The 16,332-nt window shown below is 41.1% G+C and overlaps 2 protein-coding genes across 2 annotated transcripts in view; one reads left to right on the top strand and one right to left on the bottom strand.

Moving 5' to 3' along the window:
- LOC135528262 (polycystin-1-like) overlaps nt 1-16,332 on the top strand; it is a 121,233-nt gene that overhangs the window by 78,892 nt on the left and 26,009 nt on the right. Inside the window, exons 16-19 of the mRNA XM_064957229.1 lie at nt 2,323-2,431; nt 3,392-3,523; nt 7,676-7,851; nt 8,910-9,046. Of these exons, the coding sequence (XP_064813301.1) occupies nt 2,323-2,431; nt 3,392-3,523; nt 7,676-7,851; nt 8,910-9,046 (554 nt within the window). The remainder of the gene's footprint in view (nt 1-2,322; nt 2,432-3,391; nt 3,524-7,675; nt 7,852-8,909; nt 9,047-16,332) is intronic.
- Nucleotides 4,627-7,097, bottom strand: LOC135525439 (uncharacterized). The gene is made up of 4 exons (XM_064953069.1): nt 7,092-7,097; nt 5,900-6,013; nt 5,475-5,569; nt 4,627-4,639 (listed from the first exon to the last, which is right to left on the bottom strand). The coding sequence occupies exons 1-4, from the start codon at nt 7,095-7,097 to the stop codon at nt 4,627-4,629; spliced, it is 228 nt and encodes a 75-aa protein (XP_064809141.1).

Below are 16,332 nucleotides of genomic sequence, written 5' to 3' on the forward strand. Positions count from 1 at the left end.
TATCTACATACAGTATATCACATACAGTATATCTACATACAGTATATCTACATACAGTATATCACATACAGTATATCTACATGCAGTATATCTACATACAGTATATCACATACAGTATATCACATACAGTATATCTACATACAGTATATCACATACAGTATATCACATACAGTATATCTACATACAGTATATCACATACAGTATATCTACATACAGTATATCTATATACAGTATATCACATGCAGTATATCTACATACAGTATATCACATACAGTATATCACATACAGTATATCTACATACAGTATATCACATACAGTATATCTACATACAGTATATCTATATACAGTATATCACATACAGTATATCACATACAGTATATCTACATACAGTATATCACATACAGTATATCTACATACAGTATATCTACATACAGTATATCACATACAGTATATCTACATACAGTATATCTATATACAGTATATCACATACAGTATATCTACATACAGTATATCACATACAGTATATCACATACAGTATATCACATACAGTATATCTACATACAGTATATCACATACAGTATATCACATACAGTATATCTACATACAGTATATCACATACAGTATATCACATACAGTATATCACATACAGTATATCACATACAGTATATCTACATACAGTATATCTACATACAGTATATCACATACAGTATATCACATACAGTATATCACATACAGTATATCACATACAGTATATCTACATACAGTATATCACATACAGTATATCACATACAGTATATCACATACAGTATATCTACATACAGTATATCACATACAGTATATCACATACAGTATATCTACATACAGTATATCACATACAGTATATCACATACAGTATATCACATACAGTATATCACATACAGTATATCTACATACAGTATATCTACATACAGTATATCACATACAGTATATCACATACAGTATATCACATACAGTATATCTACATACAGTATATCACATACAGTATATCACATACAGTATATCACATACAGTATATCTACATACAGTATATCACATACAGTATATCTACATACAGTATATCTACATACAGTATATCTACATACAGTATATCACATACAGTATATCACATACAGTATATCTACATACAGTATATCACATACAGTATATCTACATACAGTATATCTACATACAGTATATCACATACAGTATATCTACATACAGTATATCACATACAGTATATCACATACAGTATACCTACATACAGTATATCTACATACAGTATATCACATACAGTATATCACATACAGTATATCACATACAGTATATCTACATACAGTATATCACATACAGTATATCACATACAGTATATCACATACAGTATATCTACATACAGTATATCACATACAGTATATCACATACAGTATATCACATACAGTATATCTACATACAGTATATCACATACAGTATATCACATACAGTATACCTACATACAGTATATCTACATACAGTATATCACATACAGTATATCACATACAGTATATCACATACAGTATACCCACATACAGTATAACTACATACAGTATATCTACATACAGTATATCACATACAGTATATCTACATACAGTATATCTACATACAGTATATCACATACAGTATATCATATACAGTATATCTACATACAGTATATCACATACAGTATATCACATACAGTATATCACATACAGTATATCACATACAGTATATCTACATACAGTATATCACATACAGTATATCACATACAGTATATCTACATACAGTATATCACATACAGTATATCACATACAGTATATCTACATACAGTATATCACATACAGTATATCTACATACAGTATATCACATACAGTATATCTACATACAGTATATCACATACAGTATATCACATACAGTATATCTACATACAGTATATCACATAGAGTATATCACATACAGTATATCACATACAGTATATCTACATACAGTATATTTACATACAGTATATCACATACAGTATATCACATACAGTATATCTACATACAGTATATTTACATACAGTATATCTACATACAGTATATCTATATACAGTATATCACATACAGTATATCACAGTGTGATTGTATAGCCAGTATATTAGTCTGTTGGGAAGCTAACACAAGTCTTCAAGTCTCAATGTTGCTCATCACGTGTGTGTGTGTGTGTGTGTGTGTGTGTGTGTGTGTGTGTGTGTGTGTGTGTGTGTGTGTGTGTGTGTGTGTGTGTGTGTGTGTGTGTGTGTGTGTGTGTCCACAGCGAGGTGACGGAGGCCAGTCTCAGCCTGTTGGTGGGGGTGGAGGAACCTCTGAGAGGTCTGGTGGTCCAGCCTCATCCCAGACACAGAGTCCTCATGGAGTCAGTCGTGGTGAGTTCAATGTGTGTGTTGGGGGTGTTTGTGTTGGGGGTGTGTTGGGGGTGTTTGTGTTGGGGGTGTGTTGGGGGTGTTTGTGTTGGGGGTTTTCGGGGAGTGTGTGTGTTTTGGTGGGTGTGTGTGTGTGTGTTATCTCCTCTCTGTGTGTGTGTTATCTCCTCTCTGTGTGTGTGTTATCTCCTCTCTGTGTGTGTGTGTGTTATCTCCTCTCTGTGTGTGTGTGTGTTATCTCTTCTCTGTATGTGTGTTATCTCCTCTCTGTGCATGTGTTATCTCCTCTCTGTGCGTGTGTGTGTTATCTCTTCTCTGTGCATGTGTTATCTCCTCTGTGTGTGTGTGTTATCTCTTCTCTGTATGTGTGTTATCTCCTCTGTGTGTGTGTTATCTCCTCTCTGTGTGTGTGTTATATCCTCTCCTCTGTGTGTGTGTTATCTCCTCTCTGTGTGTGTGTTATCTCTTCTCTGTATGTGTGTTATCTCCTCTCTGTGCGTGTGTGTGTTATCTCTTCTCTGTGTGTGTGTTATCTCCTCTTTGTGTGTGTGTTATCTCCTGTCTGTGTGTGTGTTATCTCCTCTCTGTGTGTGTGTTATCTCCTCTCTGTGTGTGTGTTATCTCCTCTGTGTGTGTGTGTTATCTCCTCTGTGTGTGTGTGTTATCTCCTCTCTGTGTGTGTGTGTGTGTTATCTCTTCTCTGTGTGTGTGTTATCTCTTCTCTGTATGTGTGTTATCTCCTCTCTGTGTGTGTGTTATCTCTTCTCTGTGTGTGTGTTATCTCCTCTCTGTGTGTGTGTTATCTCCTGTCTGTGTGTGTGTTATCTCCTCTCTGTGTGTGTGTTATCTCCTCTCTGTGTGTGTGTTATCTCCTCTCTGTGTGTGTGTTATCTCCTCTCTGTGCGTGTGTTATCTCCTCTGTGTGTGTGTGTGTGTGTGTGATCTCCTCTCTGTGTGTTCCAGAGTTATACTGGTGCTGTAGAGGGAGGTTCCAGCCCAACCTTTAAATGGACGGTGGATGATAAGCCCTACTTCACCTACTACAACACCGTGCTGAACATCATATACCAGAACCCAGCTGTCTACAAACTATCGGTGAGACACACACACACACACACACACACACACACACACACACACACACACACACACACACATACACACACATACACACAATACAACATAGATGACACTGATATGGGCCTCTGCCTTGGTTGATGCTGGTTTGGTGTTGGTTGAAGCTTGGTGGAAAAGCTAAGCTAGGTGGTAAAGCTAAGCTTGGTGGTAAAGCTAAGCTAGGTAGTAAAGCTAAGCTAGGTGGTAAAGCTAAGCTAGGTGGTAAAGCTAAGCTAGGTGGTAAAGCTAAGCTAGGTGGTAAAGCTAAGCTAGGTGGTAAAGCTAAGCTAGGTAGTAAAGCTAAGCTAGGTGGTAAAGCTAAGCTAGGTGGTAAAGCTAAGCTAGGTGGTAATGCTAAGCTAGGTGGTAAAGCTAAGCTAGGTGGTAAAGCTAAGCTAGGTGGTAAAGCTAAGCGAGTGTCCAGCTACTTTGATCTTTGATATCCATGTACTGTTGCTTTTGGAGGACACTCCCCACCAACTCATCCACCACTTCTGTGCAACACCAGCATACAAATACAAAGAGTTCAAATCCTACATCTGTAGTTATGGGACATCTCTACCTCAGAAATGTGATGGGGAAATCTTGCCTTCATAACAGAGTCTTAACAGAGTCAACCGAGTCAAGGCAGAGTCATAACAGTGTCATAACAGAGTCATAACAGTGTCATAACAGAGTTATAACAGAGTCATAACAGAGTCAACCGAGTCAAAGTAGAGTCATAACAGAGTCATAACAGAGTCAACTGAGTCATAACAGAGTCATAACAGAGTTATAACAGAGTCATAACAGTGTCAACCGAGTCAAAGCAGTGTCATAACAGAGTCACCCGAGTCAAAGCAGAGTCACAACAGAGTCAACAGAGTCATAACAGAGTCATAACAGAGTCATAACAGAGTCATAACAGAGTCATAACAGAGTCAACAGAGTCATAACAGAGTCATAACAGAGTCGACAGAGTCATAACAGAGTCAACAGAGTCATAACAGAGTCAACAGAGTCATAACAGAGTCAACAGAGTCATAACCGAGTCATAACAGAGTCATAACAGTCATAACAGAGTCAACAGAGAGTCAGCAGAGTCATAACAGAGTCCTAACAGAGTCAACAGAGTCATAACAGAGTCAACAGAGAGTCAGCAGAGTCATAACAGAGTCCTAACAGAGTCAACAGAGTCATAACAGAGTCATAACAGAGTCATAACAGAGTCATAACAGAGTCATAACAGAGTAAGCTTGAAATGTACCGATGGAACTATCCAATTGGTACCTTTTTGTAGAGCTCAATTGGTTGGTACGTTGTCAAGGAGGGCGGTCACGTGTGGTTTGAATCAGAGGAAGACTGGTTGGATCTCGGTATAGGGACAGTAGATGAAGACTGGTTAGAACTCTGTATAGAGACAGGAGATGAAGACTGGTTAGAACTCTGTATAGGGACTGGGACAGTAGAGGAAGACTGGTTAGAACTCTGTATAGAGACAGTAGATGAAGACTGGTTAGAACTCTGTATAGGGACTGGGACAGTAGATGAAGACTGGTTAGAACTCTGTATAGGGACTGGGACAGTAGATGAAGACTGGTTAGAACTCTGTATAGGGACAGTAGATGAAGACTGGTTAGAACTCTGTATAGAGACAGGAGATGAAGACTGGTTAGAACTCTGTATAGGGACTGGGACAGTAGATGAAGACTGGTTAGAACTCTGTATAGGGACTGGGACAGGAGATGAAGACTGGTTAGAACTCTGTATAGGGACAGTAGATGAAGACTGGTTAGAACTCTGTATAGGGACTGGGACAGGAGATGAAGACTGGTTAGAACTCTGTATAGGGACTGGGACAGTAGATGAAGACTGGTTAGAACTCTGTATAGGGACAGTAGATGAAGACTGGTTATAACTCTGTATAGGGACTGGGACAGTAGATGAAGACTGGTTAGAACTCTGTATAGGGACTGGGACAGGAGATGAAGACTGGTTAGAACTCTGTATAGGGACTGGGACAGTAGATGAAGACTGGTTAGAACTCTGTATAGGGACTGGGACAGGAGATGAAGACTGGTTAGAACTCTGTATAGGGACTGGGACAGGAGATGAAGACTGGTTAGAACTCTGTATAGGGACAGTAGAGGAAGACTGGTGAGAACTCTGTATAGGGACTGGGACAGTAGATGAAGACTGGTGAGAACTCTGTATAGGGACAGTAGATGAAGACTGGTTAGAACTCTGTATAGGGACTGGGACAGTAGATGAAGACTGGTTAGAACTCTGTATAGGGACAGTAGATGAAGACTGGTTAGAACTCTGTATAGGGACTGGGACAGGAGATGAAGACTGGTTAGACCTCTGTATAGGGACTGGGACAGGAGATGAAGACTGGTTAGAACTCTGTATAGGGACTGGGACAGGAGATGAAGACTGGTTAGAACTCTGTATAGGGACTGGGACAGGAGATGAAGACTGGTTAGAACTCTGTATAGGGACAGTAGAGGAAGACTGGTGAGAACTCTGTATAGGGACAGTAGAGGAAGACTGGTGAGAACTCTGTATAGGGACTGGGACAGGAGATGAAGACTGGTTAGAACTCTGTATAGGGACAGTAGAGGAAGACTGGTGAGAACTCTGTATAGGGACTGGGACAGTAGATGAAGACTGGTTAGAACTCTGTATAGTGACTGGGACAGGAGATGAAGACTGGTTAGAACTCTGTATAGGGACAGTAGATGAAGACTGGTTAGAACTCTGTATAGGGACAGTAGATGAAGACTGGTTACAACTCTGTATAGGGACAGTAGATGAAGACTGGTGAGAACTCTGTATAGGGACTGGGACAGTAGATGAAGACTGGTTAGAACTCTGTATAGGGACAGTAGAGGAAGACTAGTTAGAACTCTGTATAGGGACAGTAGATGAAGACTGGTTAGAACTCTGTATAGGGACAGTAGAGGAAGACTGGTTAGAACTCTGTATAGGGACAGTAGAGGAAGACTGGTGAGAACTCTGTATAGGGACAGTAGATGAAGACTAGTTAGAACTCTGTATAGGGACAGTAGAGGAAGACTAGTTAGAACTCTGTATAGGGACAGTAGAGGAAGACTAGTTAGAACTCTGTATAGGGACAGTAGATGAAGACTGGTTAGAACTCTGTATAGGGACAGTTAGAGGAAGACTGGTGAGAACTCTGTATAGGGACTGGGACAGTAGATGAAGACTGGTTACAACTCTGTATAGGGACAGTAGATGAAGACTGGTTACAACTCTGTATAGGGACAGTAGAGGAAGACTGGTGAGAACTCTGTATAGGGACTGGGACAGTAGATGAAGACTGGTTAGAACTCTGTATAGGGACTGGGACAGTAGATGAAGACTGGTTAGAACTCTGTATAGGGACTGGGACAGTAGAGGAAGATATACTATATTTAGAACCCCCCAGTTTTGCTGTTAGTATCTTGATGTGTGTAACATAGGACCCTGTGAAAGCTGTCCCTCATAAAGGACAATAAACACAATCAATTCATCAATTAATCAACAGATAAGGGGGAGCTCTCACCCCCATGTCCACCAGCCATATGGAACAGACACCAGCTGGGATTAGGTAGAAACAGAGAGAGATATGTGGACAGTTGGGCCAACTTTTAGAATGTTGTAGACATTCCGTTACATAGCATTGTTTAAATATTCCCCATGTATTGTCAATGGGGAGTTAAGATGGCTGCCGTAGAATGTTGTAGACATTCCGTTACATAGCATTGTTTAAATATTCCCCATGTAATGTTAATGGGGAGTTAAGATGGCTGCCGTAGAATGTTGTAGACATTCCGTTACATAGCATTGTTTAAATATTCCCCATGTAATGTTAATGGGGAGTTAAGATGGCTGCCGTAGAATGTTGTAGACATTCCGTTACATAGCATTGTTTAAATATTCCCCATGTAATGTTAATGGGGAGTTAAGATGGCTGCCGTAGAATGTTGTAGACATTCCGTTACATAGCATTGTTTAAATATTCCCCATGTAATGTCAATGGGGAGTTAAGATGGCTGCCGTAGAATGTTGCCGTGTAAATACATCACAATGCAGAAACCTCAATATCGAAGTAGCTATCAATCAACCAATCAATTTCCTATCCTACAGGTGACGGCGATGAACCATGTGAGCAACCTGACGGACCACTTCAACGTGACGGTCGACCGTATGAACCCCATGGTCAACCTCACGGTCACCGGCGTGCCTGGCGTGGTCACGCAGGGCTCGGACCAGTTCCTGACCACCTCCGTGGTCCTGGATGTGTCCGTGGACGCCACCTTCCGGTAGGTTGTAGTGTGTGAGAGACGCGCGCACACACACACACACACACACACACACACACACACACACACACATACACACGCAGCACGCACACCAACACACACCAACATATTAGAAACACAGACCAAACCAAGCTCATGCTATACATGTCTACATCTCTCTGAGACTGTCTCATAAACATGTCTACGTCTCTCTGAGACTGAGACTGTCTCCTAAACATGTCTACATCTCTCTGAGACTGTCTCCTAAACATGTCTACATCTCTCTGAGACTGTCTCCTAAACATGTCTACATCTCTCTGAGACTGTCTCCTAAACATGTCTACATCTCTCTGAGACTGTCTCCTAAACATGTCTACATCTCTCTGAGACTGAGACTGTCTCCTAAACATGTCTACATCTCTCTTTCTGTCTCTCCTTTCCTCTCTCCCTCTTTTTTCTCTCTCTCTCTTTAACACATGCATGACGCGAGCACACACACACACACACACACACACACACACACACACACACACACACACACACACACACACACACACACACACACACACACACACACACACACACACACACACACACACACACACACACACACACACACACACACACACACACACACACACACACACACACAGTCACAGTCACTGTGTGTGGTAATTGCAGCCTTCTATGTGGGACAGGGTTTTGATTTACAGTCTTGTGGTTAGAGCAGATTGCTGACAGGAATGTTCCCCTCCGTTTCTCTCTCTCCTTCCCTCAGTCTCTCTTCACTCTTTTGTTCATCTCAGTGAGCGATCCTGAGTTTCCACTCCTCTCTCTCCAAACCCTCCACTGCTTCTCAGACACTAGTGTGTGTGTGTGTGTGTGTGCATGTGTGTTTGTGTGTGTGTGTGCATGTGTGTGCGTGTGTGTGTGTGTGTGTGTGTGTGTGTGTGTGTGTGTGTGTGTGTGTGTGTGTGTGTGTGTGTGTGTGTGTGTGTGTGTGTGTGTGTGTGTGTGTGTGTCTGTCATACCTGACTGGATTGATTGTATTGACACCATTGTGCCCTGTCCCCCCCCAGGTGGTCGTTTGGAGACGGAGGTTACCAGGAATATGACTTTAAACCTCCCTACAACACCTCCCTGTACCCTCCCCTACCAGACTCTCCTACACAGGTGCTCCTGCCCAACAAAGTCAAGTACAAGTACCAACAGCCAGGTCTGTTAATCCACCTCTGTACTGGTTTATAGTGTTCATGCAATATTTACAGTATATTATTTAAAAACAGATGCTTTTACAGAAATCCCGGTTAGTAGTTTACCAGATTCAGGAGGGAATAAGCAGGACATCTAGAATCTTCCAACCTGCATTTCTGGAAATCCGGGGAATTTTGGGAATGTTACCAAGATTTATCAACCCTATCTGGGAGTGTCACTGGGAATGTTACAGAGATTTATCAACCCTATCTGGGAATGTTACAGAGATTTATCAACCCTATCTGGGAGTGTCACTGGGAATGTTACAGAGATTTATCAATTCTATCTGGGAGTGTCACTGGGAATGTTACAGAGATTTATCAACCCTATCTGGGAATGTTACAGAGATTTATCAACCCTATCTGGGAGTGTCACTGGGAATGTTACAGAGATTTATCAACCCTATCTGGGAATGTTACAGAGATTTATCAATTCTATCTGGGAGTGTTACTGAGATTTATCAACCCTATCTGGGAGTGTCACTGGGAATGTTACAGAGATTTATCAATTCTATCTGGGAGTGTTACTGAGATTTATCAACCCTACCTGGTAGTGTCACTGGGAATGTTACAGAGATTTATCAACCCTATCTGGGAGTGTTACTGGGAATGTTACAGAGATTTATCAACCCTATCTGGGAGTGTCACTGGGAATGTTACAGAGATTTATCAATTCTATCTGGGAGTGTTACTGAGATTTATCAACCCTATCTGGGAGTGTCACTGGGAATGTTACTGAGATTTATCAACCCTATCTGGGAGTGTCACTGGGAATGTTACTGAGATTTATCAACCCTATCTGGGAGTGTCACTGGGAATGTTACAGAGATTTATCAACCCTATCTGGGAGTGTCACTGGGAATGTTACAGAGATTTATCAACCCTATCTGGGAATGTTACAGAGATTTATCAACCCTATCTGGGAGTGTCACTGGGAATGTTACAGAGATTTATCAACCCTATCTGGGAGTGTCACTGGGAATGTTACAGAGATTTATCAACCCTATCTGGGAATGTTACAGAGATTTATCAACCCTATCTGGGAATGTCACTGGGAATGTTACTGAGATTTATCAACCCTATCTGGGAATGTTACAGAGATTTATCAACCCTATCTGGGAGTGTCACTGGGAATGTTACAGAGATTTATCAACCCTATCTGGGAGTGTCACTGGGAATGTTACAGAGATTTATCAACCCTATCTGGGAATGTTACAGAGATTTATCAACCCTATCTGGGAGTGTCACTGGGAATGTTACAGAGATTTATCAACCCTATCTGGGAATGTTACAGAGATTTATCAACCCTATCTGGGAGTGTCACTGGGAATGTTACAGAGATGTATCAACCCTATCTGGGAATGTTACAGAGATTTATCAACCCTATCTGGTAGTGTCACTGGGAATGTTACTGAGATTTATCAACCCTATCTGGGAATGTTACAGAGATTTATCAACCCTATCTGGGAGTGTCACTGGGAATGTTACAGAGATTTATCAACCCTATCTGGGAATGTTACAGAGATTTATCAACCCTATCTGGGAATGTTACAGAGATTTATCAACCCTATCTGGGAGTGTCACTGGGAATGTTACTGAGATTTATCAACCCTATCTGGGAGTGTCACTGGGAATGTTACAGAGATTTATCAACCCTATCTGGGAATGTTACAGAGATTTATCAACCCTATCTGGGAGTGTCACTGGGAATGTTACTGAGATTTATCAACCCTATCTGGGAATGTTTCAGAGATTTATCTACCCTATCTGGAGTGTCACTGGGAATGTTACAGAGATTTATCAACCCTATCTGGGAGTGTCACTGGGAATGTTACAGAGATTTATCAACCCTATCTGGGAGTGTCACTGGGAATGTTACAGAGATTTATCAACCCTATCTGGGAATGTTACAGAGATTTATCAACCCTTTCTGGGAGTGTCACTGGGAATGTTACAGAGATTTATCAACCCTATCTGGGAATGTTACAGAGATTTATCAACCCTTTCTGGGAGTGTCACTGGGAATGTTACTGAGATTTATCAACCCTATCTGGGAATGTTACAGAGATTTATCAACCCTATCTGGGAGTGTCACTGGGAATGTTACTGAGATTTATCAACCCTATCTGGGAATGTTACAGAGATTTATCAACCCTATCTGGGAGTGTCACTGGGAATGTTACAGAGATTTATCAACCCTATCTGGGAGTGTCACTGGGAATGTTACAGAGATTTATCAACCCTATCTGGGAGTGTCACTGGGAATGTTACAGAGATTTATCAACCCTATCTGGGAGTGTTACTGGGAATGTTACAGAGATTTATCAACCCTATCTGGGAATGTTACAGAGATTTATCAACCCTATCTGGGAATGTTACAGAGATTTATCAACCCTATCTGGGAATGTTACAGAGATTTATCAACCCTATCTGGGAGTGTCACTGGGAATGTTACAGAGATTTATCAACCCTATCTGGGAGTGTCACTGGGAATGTTACAGAGATTTATCAACCCTATCTGGGAGTGTCACTGGGAATGTTACAGAGATTTATCAACCCTATCTGGGAATGTTACAGAGATTTATCAACCCTATCTGGGAGTGTCACTGGGAATGTTACAGAGATTTATCAACCCTATCTGGGAGTGTCACTGGGAATGTTACAGAGATTTATCAACCCTATCTGGGAATGTTACAGAGATTTATCAACCCTATCTGGGAATGTTACAGAGATTTATCAACCCTATCTGGGAATGTTACAGAGATTTATCAACCCTATCTGGGAGTGTCACTGGGAATGTTACAGAGATTTATCAACCCTATCTGGGAGTGTCACTGGGAATGTTACAGAGATTTATCAACCCTATCTGGGAGTGTCACTGGGAATGTTACAGAGATTTATCAACCCTATCTGGGAATGTTACAGAGATTTATCAACCCTATCTGGGAGTGTCACTGGGAATGTTACAGAGATTTATCAACCCTATCTGGGAATGTTACAGAGATTTATCAACCCTATCTGGGAGTGTCACTGGGAATGTTACAGAGATGTATCAACCCTATCTGGGAATGTTACAGAGATTTATCAACCCTATCTGGTAGTGTCACTGGGAATGTTACTGAGATTTATCAACCCTATCTGGGAATGTTACAGAGATTTATCAACCCTATCTGGGAGTGTCACTGGGAATGTTACAGAGATTTATCAACCCTATCTGGGAATGTTACAGAGATTTATCAACCCTATCTGGGAATGTTACAGAGATTTATCAACCCTATCTGGGAGTGTCACTGGGAATGTTACTGAGATTTATCAACCCTATCTGGGAGTGTCACTGGGAATGTTACAGAGATTTATCAACCCTATCTGGGAATGTTACAGAGATTTATCAACCCTATCTGGGAGTGTCACTGGGAATGTTACTGAGATTTATCAACCCTATCTGGGAATGTTACAGAGATTTATCAACCCTATCTGGGAGTGTCACTGGGAATGTTACAGAGATTTATCAACCCTATCTGGGAGTGTCACTGGGAATGTTACAGAGATTTATCAACCCTATCTGGGAATGTTACAGAGATTTATCAACCCTATCTGGGAGTGTCACTGGGAATGTTACTGAGATTTATCAACCCTATCTGGGAATGTTACAGAGATTTATCAACCCTATCTGGGAGTGTCACTGGGAATGTTACAGAGATTTATCAACCCTATCTGGGAGTGTCACTGGGAATGTTACAGAGATTTATCAACCCTATCTGGGAGTGTCACTGGGAATGTTACAGAGATTTATCAACCCTATCTGGGAATGTTACAGAGATTTATCAACCCTTTCTGGGAGTGTCACTGGGAATGTTACAGAGATTTATCAACCCTATCTGGGAATGTTACAGAGATTTATCAACCCTTTCTGGGAGTGTCACTGGGAATGTTACTGAGATTTATCAACCCTATCTGGGAATGTTACAGAGATTTATCAACCCTATCTGGGAGTGTCACTGGGAATGTTACTGAGATTTATCAACCCTATCTGGGAATGTTACAGAGATTTATCAACCCTATCTGGGAGTGTCACTGGGAATGTTACAGAGATTTATCAACCCTATCTGGGAGTGTCACTGGGAATGTTACAGAGATTTATCAACCCTATCTGGGAGTGTCACTGGGAATGTTACAGAGATTTATCAACCCTATCTGGGAGTGTTACTGGGAATGTTACAGAGATTTATCAACCCTATCTGGGAATGTTACAGAGATTTATCAACCCTATCTGGGAATGTTACAGAGATTTATCAACCCTATCTGGGAATGTTACAGAGATTTATCAACCCTATCTGGGAGTGTCACTGGGAATGTTACAGAGATTTATCAACCCTATCTGGGAGTGTCACTGGGAATGTTACAGAGATTTATCAACCCTATCTGGGAGTGTCACTGGGAATGTTACAGAGATTTATCAACCCTATCTGGGAATGTTACAGAGATTTATCAACCCTATCTGGGAGTGTCACTGGGAATGTTACAGAGATTTATCAACCCTATCTGGGAGTGTCACTGGGAATGTTACAGAGATTTATCAACCCTATCTGGGAATGTTACAGAGATTTATCAACCCTATCTGGGAATGTTACAGAGATTTATCAACCCTATCTGGGAATGTTACAGAGATTTATCAACCCTATCTGGGAGTGTCACTGGGAATGTTACAGAGATTTATCAACCCTATCTGGGAGTGTCACTGGGAATGTTACAGAGATTTATCAACCCTATCTGGGAGTGTCACTGGGAATGTTACAGAGATTTATCAACCCTATCTGGGAATGTTACAGAGATTTATCAACCCTATCTGGGAGTGTCACTGGGAATGTTACAGAGATTTATCAACCCTATCTGGGAATGTTACAGAGATTTATCAACCCTATCTGGGAGTGTCACTGGGAATGTTACAGAGATGTATCAACCCTATCTGGGAATGTTACAGAGATTTATCAACCCTATCTGGTAGTGTCACTGGGAATGTTACTGAGATTTATCAACCCTATCTGGGAATGTTACAGAGATTTATCAACCCTATCTGGGAGTGTCACTGGGAATGTTACAGAGATTTATCAACCCTATCTGGGAATGTTACAGAGATTTATCAACCCTATCTGGGAATGTTACAGAGATTTATCAACCCTATCTGGGAGTGTCACTGGGAATGTTACTGAGATTTATCAACCCTATCTGGGAGTGTCACTGGGAATGTTACAGAGATTTATCAACCCTATCTGGGAATGTTACAGAGATTTATCAACCCTATCTGGGAGTGTCACTGGGAATGTTACTGAGATTTATCAACCCTATCTGGGAATGTTACAGAGATTTATCAACCCTATCTGGGAGTGTCACTGGGAATGTTACAGAGATTTATCAACCCTATCTGGGAGTGTCACTGGGAATGTTACAGAGATTTATCAACCCTATCTGGGAGTGTCACTGGGAATGTTACAGAGATTTATCAACCCTATCTGGGAATGTTACAGAGATTTATCAACCCTTTCTGGGAGTGTCACTGGGAATGTTACAGAGATTTATCAACCCTATCTGGGAATGTTACAGAGATTTATCAACCCTTTCTGGGAGTGTCACTGGGAATGTTACTGAGATTTATCAACCCTATCTGGGAATGTTACAGAGATTTATCAACCCTATCTGGGAGTGTCACTGGGAATGTTACTGAGATTTATCAACCCTATCTGGGAATGTTACAGAGATTTATCAACCCTATCTGGGAGTGTCACTGGGAATGTTACAGAGATTTATCAACCCTATCTGGGAGTGTCACTGGGAATGTTACAGAGATTTATCAACCCTATCTGGGAGTGTCACTGGGAATGTTACAGAGATTTATCAACCCTATCTGGGAGTGTTACTGGGAATGTTACAGAGATTTATCAACCCTATCTGGGAATGTTACAGAGATTTATCAACCCTATCTGGGAATGTTACAGAGATTTATCAACCCTATCTGGGAATGTTACAGAGATTTATCAACCCTATCTGGGAGTGTCACTGGGAATGTTACAGAGATTTATCAACCCTATCTGGGAGTGTCACTGGGAATGTTACAGAGATTTATCAACCCTATCTGGGAGTGTCACTGGGAATGTTACTGAGATTTATCAATTCTATCTGGGAGTGTTACTGGGAATGTTACTGAGATTTATCAACCCTATCTGGGAGTGTTACTGGGAATGTTACAGAGATTTATCAACCCTACCTGGGAGTGTCACTGGGAATGTTACTGAGATTTATCAACCCTATCTGGGAATGTTACAGAGATTTATCAACCCTATCTGGGAGTGTCACTGGGAATGTTACAGAGATTTATCAACCCTATCTGGGAGTGTCACTGGGAATGTTACTGAGATTTATCAACCCTATCTGGGAATGTTATTGAGATTTATCAACCCTATCTGGGAGTGTCACTGGGAATGTTACAGAGATTTATCAACCCTATCTGGGAATGTTACAGAGATTTATCAACCCTATCTGGGAGTGTCACTGGGAATGTTACTGAGATTTATCAACCCTATCTGGGAATGTTACAGAGATTTATCAACCCTATCTGGGAATGTTACAGAGATTTATCAACCCTATCTGGGAGTGTCACTGGGAATGTTACTGAGATTTATCAACCCTATCTGGGAATGTTACAGAGATTTATCAACCCTATCTGGGAGTGTTACAGAGATTTATCAACCCTATCTGGGAGTGTTACTGGGAATGTTACAGAGATTTATCAACCCTACCTGGGAGTGTCACTGGGAATGTTACAGAGATTTATCAACCCTATCTGGGAGTGTTACTGGGAATGTTACAGAGATTTATCAACCCTATCTGGGAATGTTACAGAGATTTATCAACCCTATCTGGGAGTGTTACTGGGAATGTTACAGAGATTTATCAACCCTATCTGGGAATGTTACTGAGATTTATCAACCCTACCTGGGAGTGTCACTGGGAATATTACAGAGATTTATCAACCCTACCTGGGAGTGTCACTGGGAATGTTACAGAGATTTATCAATTCTATCTGGGAGTGTTACTGAGATTTATCAACCCTATCTGGGAGTGTCACTGGGAATGTTACAGAGATTTATCAATTCTATCTGGGAATGTTACTGAGATTTATCAACCCTGTCTGGGAGTGTCACTGGGAATGTTACAGAGATTTATCAACCCTATCTGGGAGTGTCACTGGGAA

The sequence above is a fragment of the Oncorhynchus masou genome, chromosome 5 (assembly GCF_036934945.1).
Source record: "Oncorhynchus masou masou isolate Uvic2021 chromosome 5, UVic_Omas_1.1, whole genome shotgun sequence".
NCBI classification, from domain to species: domain Eukaryota; kingdom Metazoa; phylum Chordata; class Actinopteri; order Salmoniformes; family Salmonidae; genus Oncorhynchus; species Oncorhynchus masou.

Coding starts and splice junctions, on each gene's coding strand:
- LOC135525439 (XM_064953069.1), bottom strand. Junction 5,570..5,899: donor AGTCTTCATCTCCTGTCCCA/GTCCCTATACAG, acceptor GTCCCTATACAG/AGTTCTAACCAGTCTTCATC.